Below are 8,186 nucleotides of genomic sequence, written 5' to 3' on the forward strand. Positions count from 1 at the left end.
CGGAGGTACGTCATCTCCTTGCGCCCTCCCGGAAGTGATTGTCCGGGTGGATCGGGACGCCAGACCTTCTGTGCCCCGGCGGAGTTAGGGGCACTGATGCAGTTTCTGCTCGGTGACCATGGCGGTGTTTCACCACGAAGTGGAGATTGAGGACTTTGATATGAAGAGGACTCGGAGACTTATTTCTACCCCTGTCCCTGTGGGGATAACTTCTCCATCACCAAGGTATCCTTAGGGCCCGCCGGCGACTCCGTGCTTGCGCATTTTCGCTTCCGGTGCCTCTGGCAAGCCTCAGTCTCTCACGTGTTCTTCTGAACCCCTGCCCCTGAAGTAGTAACAAGCTGTCAGGGGTAGACGGTCTGGCTGGGGGCGCAGTTCTCCTTAGCCCCATCCTTAAAAATCTCCGTTCCCCCCCCCCCCGCCCCCGGTAGCTTCCTTGAGAAGGGAACTCGATCTTGTACCCCAGGATTTTGGAGTAGATCGAATCAGTCTAATCTCCCTGGTTGTTTTCCGAGGTGACACTTGGGGAAAAGTTCTTTGCGTTATTACCCAACCCAAGACTTGCACATAGACATGGGAGAGGTTTGTGGGAAGATGACGGAAGGAAGGCTGTGCTGACCGTACATTGTTTGATTTCGTCGTAGGAAGACTTGGAGAATGGAGAAGACGTGGCAACGTGTCCTAGCTGCTCTCTCATTATAAAAGTGATTTATGACAAAGTAAGGGATACATTAAAGGGGGTGGTGGTGTGAGATGATGACAAAACCTTAAAGCAGCCTGTCTGATATAAAAGTGCAGAAGAGTATTGGGTTTTTGGTTTATTTGGGGGGTGGAGGTGGGGGTTATTGTTGTTTGTTTGTTTTTTTGAGACAGGGTCTTTATATAGCCCTGGCTTTCTTGGAACTCGCTATGTAGACCAGGCTGATTTTGAGCTCATAGAGCTCCCCCTGCCTTTGATTCCCAGTGCTGTGTTTAGAGGTGTGGGTCATCACGCCCGGCCTAGAAGACTGTTTTCTTAACTTTATGGTAGACCAAGGGCTATTCTTTTTTTTTTTTTTGAGACAGGGTTTCTCCGTAGCTTTTGGTTCTTGTCCTGGAACTAGCTCTTGTAGACCAGGCTGGCCTTGAACTCCCAGAGATCCGCCTGCCTCTGCCTCCCAAGTGCTGGGATTAAAGGCATTACCAAGGGCTATTTTAAAAAAGCTTTAAAAATGGTCGTACGTAGCTGTATGATAATGTTGTTCACGTTTAAATTATGTAACGTGTTCACTTTGGAAAGGCAATTGCTCTATAATGAAAATCTAATGGAAAAGACTTAATCAGGAATGAAAAAATAGGAAGTCATTTTAGTTGATGTTCTTTCTTTTGGCATTTCCCTTGTATTTAATATTTAGTTGTTTAGAGCTGCAGGACATTTCGAAAGACTGCATTTTATTGCTTGTCTGGTTTATGCATACAATCAACATTATCTTGTTTGAGATTTCTCAGATTCCTAGCTGTGATTTTACAGTTTCATGTTAAATTTGTTCCTTCATACCCAATGAGAATGACTGTAGGAAGGGGGTAAATGCTTTTATGCCCCACCCAAAGTGCAGTTAATGTTTTGGAGTCTTAAGTAAGGAGCTTAACAGTCTTAAGGATGAACTCTAAAATGAGTGTAGGGTGAATTAGCCCAGAGCACAGAGCTATGTGAGAGGCAGGCTTTAGTTCAGACAATAGTGTAGAACTCTAATGATTCATTCTTGAATTAAAATGGTCTCTGGTACGAAGAGCAACAAGGACAGACTAGGGGTTCACTCCTTGGGAATCACAGTGTAGATGTGCAGAGTTCTTGTGGTAGCTGGCATCAACCAGGATAAAAGACCAGAGACAGAGCTGGGGGTCGTGCCCCCTACCTTTAATCCCAGCATTCAGGGGGCAGAGGCAGATGGAGGTCTGTAAGTTTGAGGTCAGCCTGCTCTATAGAGAGAGTTCTAGAAAGGCTGGGATTGTTAAATAGAGAAACTCTGTCCTGAAAAATCCAAAAAAGTAAAAAATAAAAAAGACCAAAAAGCCAGCTCCCTGCAAAAAAAGCAAAAGCAACAAAAACAAACCCAAAATAAAGATCAGAGACTGAACCTCATTTTCAAATTAGATATTATTTCATTTCAGGTCTGTGTTGAGAAATACAGAGACTTTTTTTTTTTTTTTCGAGACAGGGTTTCCCTGTGGCTTTGGAGCCTGTCCTGGAACTAGCTCTGTAGACCAGGTTGGTCTCTAACTCACAGAGATCCGCTTGCCTCTGCCCCCCCAAGTGCTGGGATTAAAGGCATGCTCCACCATCGCCCAGCTACAGAGACCTATTTTTAAAGAGGCTACATATTTGAATTATCAGGCAGATATTGAACTGATTAATGCAAAACCTTAAAAGATGTGACACGTTAATTTCTGGGAAGTGGTTGCTTTCTCGCAAGATGGGCATGTTTATAAGACACTGCTTATTAAACAATGAGTTTAGGACTAAACTTCAATATGCTCTTAATTCTTATTCTAGTGCTGACACCACAAAAATGAAATGCTGTAGGGTCTGGAGAGATGGTTAGTGGCTAAGAGTTTCTGAAAAGGCCTGGAGTTCCATTTCTGTCTCCCACCCTGGTGGCTCAGAGCCACCTGTAACTCTAGCTCCAGGGAATCTGATGATCTCTTCTTTGCCCCGCCCACACACGTGGGGTAGGACATATACATAAGTGAAAATATAATAAATCTTTAAGATGTTTCTTTGCCTCAAGTTGTTTCACAGAGATGGCTACTAATATCTAGTGTAGAGCAAGGGTCCTGCTAACATTGTACAATGGACAACAGTTTTTAATCTGAAGTCTTAGACTTTTTAAATTTTTTGTTGCCATTTTTCTAATACTATAGATTTTTCCTAAATTTCACATTTGATGTTTTTATTGCTAGCATATAATAATAATAGTAATGATAATAATAGAAACAAATGATATAGCAGTGAAGAAGATGTTAATGCATTTGTGCAACAGACACCTGGTGGCTAATAGCCTTTCTTCTTCTGTCTTAGGATCAATTTATGTCTGGAGAAACAGTCCCAGCACCTTCACCCAACAAAGAGTTAGTTAAATGCTGAAGAAGCCCTCAGGGACCCACATCCTGGGCAGCAGGCAATGACTCCAGGTGAACAGATTAAGTGCTGAGTGAGCCCCCTCTCCACAGGACAGCTCTCTGGGGCTTGCTCTTCCATGGGTGGGCATCATCATCAGCTGCTGAATTCTTCATAAGAAATGAGCCCGTGACGTCAGCCCTGGATTTCATGCTTACACGGCATTAGAAGGATTCCTGATTGTCCATCTGAATTTAAAGGAAGAGTCTTATGATCTGGCACTTTTTCTTTTTCCTGGTTGCACCATTTGAACATCTTAAAACTAACTCATTTTTCTGAAAACAACATTATCTACTTCAATCCTGAGGTGTTTTATTTTTTTTTAAAGATTTACTGTTTTATTTTTATTATGTGTATATGTGTGTGTGGTGTGTGTGTGTGTGTTCATTTGTGTCGGGGCGTGTGTGTGTGTTGAGTGCAGCTGTTCAGGAGGGCTGGAGGCATCGGGTCTCCTAGAACAGGAGTCGCAAATGGTTGTGAGCCACCGACATGGGTGCTGGGACCCAGACTTGGGTCCTTGGAAAGCACTACATGGCCTCAATCTCTGAGCCATCTTTGCAGCCTGCATGCTCCTTATTTTGATGGAGCTGCAGAGCTGATTCAGACGAGGCCTTTCTCTGTCATTTGCTTTGTTGGAAACCTAGGGGAATCTGTGCCTTTCCTGCTGCTGCGCTCTGGCTCCTTTGGCAGCCAGCCGCCCTGATCTTGCTGCGACTGCATTGTTCGTGTTTGCAGTCATTCCTGTTGCTCTTCATGCACAGAGTTCAGTCATAGAATTGAGTGTGAGGCCAAGGTTTCTCTGTAGCTTCCACTTAGTGACTGAGGAGGGCCAAGCTAGAGGGAAATGGTAAAAGGAACAGCTCCTGATACTTGGTGCATCCCTTACGTTAGGACGGGAGGAAAAGAAACACAGCCAATGGAGGAAAACTACTGTCATTGCGAGGCATGAAGTCTGCCAACTTGGCAAATGAAAGTACATGAATAATTGTTCCAGGCTGGAGCAAGCGTTTCTGTATCTGGGCCTTTATTTCTTGAGGTGACCAAGGGACCGCATTTCAGATGGGTTAGGTTGAGTCTTCACATAGCAGCATTTGTCACGGCCTGTGTGACCGCTAGTCCTCATAAGTGACACCTCCATGGCAGAGCATGAGGGCACGCCTAACAAGCCTGCACATGATGAGAAGGAGAAACACTCTTCCCTCGCTGTGGTCTGAGAGTTTCTGTAAATACAGCTTTGCTATGAATGCATAGACTTGAAAGTGTACTGGTGTCCAGCAGATTGATTGGGGCGTGGCTCCCGCAACTGAAAAAGCCAGTAGGGACTGGAGAGAAGGCTGATGGGTTAAGGCCCAAGAGGACCTGTTCAGTCCCCAGTACTCGCATAGTTCACGGCTGTTACTCCAGTTCCTGGGGTTCTCATGCTTTCTTCTGACCTCTGTGGACACCAGGCATGCATGTGGTTACACAGACACAGACAAAACACCTATACAACTAAATAAAATTCTTTTTTAAAAAGAAAATAGCCAATAAATATGTTGTACCCACTCAATGGAGGCTTAAAATTAAAATATGTAACCGGGTTGTTTTTTTAACCAGTGAGTAATGTACAGTTCTAGGTAGCCATTAGGCTGAGGCAAAGTAAGTTAAAAGCTTCCAGAAGTGTGTTGTACATCTTACATTACATTTCTTTGTTTTTTGTCAGGTGGGGATGTGTTGAACCTCGAGCCTTGCACGTGCTGGGCAAGTGCTCTAGTTCTGCTTTGGGTCTCCAGCCAGCACATTTTTAATAGGATAGGAAATCTTACCGCTCTTTGCTCCCCAAGTGATCTTAGAGAACAAAGCCACTGCTCAGATAAGACAGAGCAGGGTACTGTTGAGCATGAGCTACACGGAGACTGTCCTGTGCTCAGAGCCGTGGTTGTGGAGATTTCAGTAACAGACTCTCTCTGCCGTGAACACAGTGTAGCAGAACAGTCTGATTTGAGACACCTCAGGAGGGAAAAGCATGAGCAGACTGCCGGCCAGTGATTGGTTGAAGTGGGTGTGGTTTTGTCCTTAAAACAACCGAGCAAGTCTAAAAACTGCCAAAGGAATACCAGCTATTAGTCCTGTATTAAACAGAAAAAACTAAGGCCATTCAGATATGACTGGACTCCCAAACATTTCCGAAATTCCGTAAGTGGACCGGCTGTGTCTTGAGCTCTGTAGGCTTCGCCAGTGCCTACAGATTTCTCGTCTGTGCGGTTAGGATAGTCAGATGATCTCTCAGCCATCAGTTCTCATTGCCAGGACTCAAACCTTTATAGACTCCAAACCATCATGAATCATAGCCGATGGAAGCTCCACTCTTCTCCCATAGCATTATACTTGAGAGCTTGAAAAGTTTTAAGTCAAGCCAGGCAGTGGTGGCTCACACCTTTAATCCCAGCACTCGGGAGGCAGAGGCAGGCGGATCTCTGTGAGTTTGAGGCCAGCCTGGTCTACAAGAGCTAGTTCCAGGAAAGGCTACAGAGAAATCTTGTCTTGAAAAACAAACAAACAAACAAACAAAAGTTTTAAATCAGTTTTTCAAAGGATTCTGCACATAAGTTAGCAACACATTCATATACAGCCAACAATTTTTTAGACTTGTATGTATTAATTTATTAGAATGATTTGTATTGCTAGGCTAATAAAATGAGATCATGCAAATTCATATTTTCGTGAAGCTCTTTTTCCTCCAAATACCAAAATTTTACATTCAAGGTTTTTGGTGTTGTGATTTTACGTAAGATAGAACTCTTAACTTTGGGCCATTGTAAGTGGATTACGGACGTTATGGTGATTGAAGTCTGGGCTGGATTTTGAGGTTCTTGGCCTCTTCAAGGAACTGAAATAACAGCTCAAACATCGCCAAAGTACCCAGGAAACTTAGTTTAAAGAGAAGCCACTGCCCTGATTAGAAAGGAGGCCCCGTGGGAGAACGTACTCAAAGGCTCCAGGTTGTTGTTGGCTTTTCATGGGGTCTTAGAAGGAGTTTGCTTAGAAGGGATGTAGTTTGGATGGTTCTCCATTTTGACTGACAGACTAAATTACATAACACTTCTATACTGTGCTTGCACCCAACATGCATATGATTTGAATCCTGCATACTTCATGCTCTGTAGACAGTAAAAAAGGGGGATATCCCCTACAGTTTACTTGAAGACAGTCTATTTTATTGTGCATCCAAAACTAGTGTAGGCAATGTTGGCCTTGTGGGCTAGAGACTAAAAGATGACTCACAGTGGCCGAAGTCAGAATTGAGTCTGCATTAGCCTCACTGGGGACTGTCTGGAGAGTCACTTCTCCCAGAGCACTGCTGAATGCATTTTACAAGGGGCTTTTAAAGGCAAAGAACACAGTAAAGTAAGCAAGCAGTTTAACAAAAACCAAAACCATGCAGTTAACTGGGGCATTTGGACCCAAGTTCCTAAAACGGTGCTTGGGTACTTTCCCAGGGGATTTTTCATAGCAGGAGCAGAAAGGAGTGTCTCTTCTATTGCTGTGAAGAGACACCATGACCACGGCGACTCTTATAGAGGAAAACATTTAGTTCACTTAACTGTTCAGAGGCTCAAGCGATTATCCCGGTGGGACATGGCAGTATGCAGGCAGACATGGTACTGGAGCAGTAATTGAGATTCCTACATCTTGCCGGCAACAGGAAGTGGGCAGTATCATGAGCATATGAGACCTCAAAGCCCACCCCTACGATGACACACTTTCTCCCACAAAACCACACCTCCCATAAATACCACTCCCTTTGGAAGTCATTTTCTTTCAAACCACCACGGGGATGGGGGTGAGAGGGGTCAGTTTCAGGTTAAACTAAATATGGCTCTAGTTGAGCTAAGAGGGAGGGACCTTTGCTTTGTCAAAGGCCTCCCTACTTTTATTCCTGGCTATAACCAGAATATGATTTTTTTTTTTTTTTTTGGTTTTTCTAGACAGGGTTTCTCTGTGGCTTTGGAGCCTGTCCTGGAACTAGCTCTGTAGACCAGGCTGGTCTCGAACTCACAGAGACCCGCCTGCCTCTGCCTCTCGAGTGCTGGGATTAAAGGTGTGTGCCACCACCGCCCGGCTCAGAATATGATTTAATAGAATGTTTAATATTGATGGTTGTTGAGGAGAAGGTAAATGTATTGTATTGTTTAGAGTGGGTTGTGCACATAGTACATGCAGGTAATGGGCTTGGGTGATCATGTGCACTGTTAGAAGAGGGGTTTGCATGGCCCAAACTCAAGTCCAAAGGTTGCTACGCTATTCCCTGCACTTGCTTGTCTCACGGACAGTAGTACTCTTAGATAGGAATTTGCTGTTTTTTCTAGTTTGATGATTTGGATTTGGACTCGGGATTTTCTTATTGTTAGTTGAGGAATATAGTTTTGAGTCTAGTGTCAGTAAGGCAAAGAGGGTTGGTGCTCTTACAAGAGTAGTTGAGCTGATGACTGGGAAAGAAGCCTGATGCTTAAGGCCACTGAGAACCCGGCTGTGGAAAGAGTAGACAGGTGTTCTAGTTATTGCTCTGCTGCTGAAATAAAACACCATGACAAAAGGCAACTTAAGGGAGAGTGTATGGTTTATGGTCTCAGAGGGCGAATTCAGAATAGTGGAGGAGACATGGCAGTAGGCAGCCAGAGCAAGAAGCTGAGAGATATTATCTTAAACCACAAACTCAACAAAGCAGAGTGAACTGAAAGTGGGACTCCCAAAGCCTGTCACCACAGCAGTGACACGCTTCCTCCAGCAAGGCCAAAACACCACCAGCTGAGGACCAAATGTTCAAATGCCTGGGGCTAAAAAAACCAATCAGAACAAAGTATTATCTTTGTCTTCTTGGCTCTTTGTTTTGTTGTTTTTCCGGAAAGAAAAAGAACATGAAATTAAGTGGGTAAAAAAGTGGGAGGAGCTGGGAGGAGTTGGGGGAGAGGACATCACGATCAAAATATAGTGTGTAAATTTTTTTTCATTAAAAACAGAAAATAAAGCCGGGCGATGGTGGCGCACG

At 44.2% G+C, this 8,186-nt stretch overlaps 1 protein-coding gene across 1 annotated transcript; it reads left to right on the forward strand.

The window, feature by feature from the left end:
- Positions 1-17: 17 nt before the first annotated feature.
- Positions 18-5,852, forward strand: Dph3 (diphthamide biosynthesis 3). The gene is given in 4 exon segments (XM_005348652.3): positions 18-155; positions 158-225; positions 645-719; positions 3,059-5,852. Coding segments are annotated over 4 exon segments (246 nt in total). The 5' UTR covers positions 18-118; the 3' UTR covers positions 3,125-5,852.
- The last annotated feature ends 2,334 nt before the right edge of the window (positions 5,853-8,186 follow it).

The sequence above is a fragment of the Microtus ochrogaster genome, chromosome 6 (assembly GCF_000317375.1).
Source record: "Microtus ochrogaster isolate Prairie Vole_2 chromosome 6, MicOch1.0, whole genome shotgun sequence".
In the NCBI taxonomy this organism is placed as follows: Eukaryota; Metazoa; Chordata; class Mammalia; order Rodentia; family Cricetidae; genus Microtus; species Microtus ochrogaster.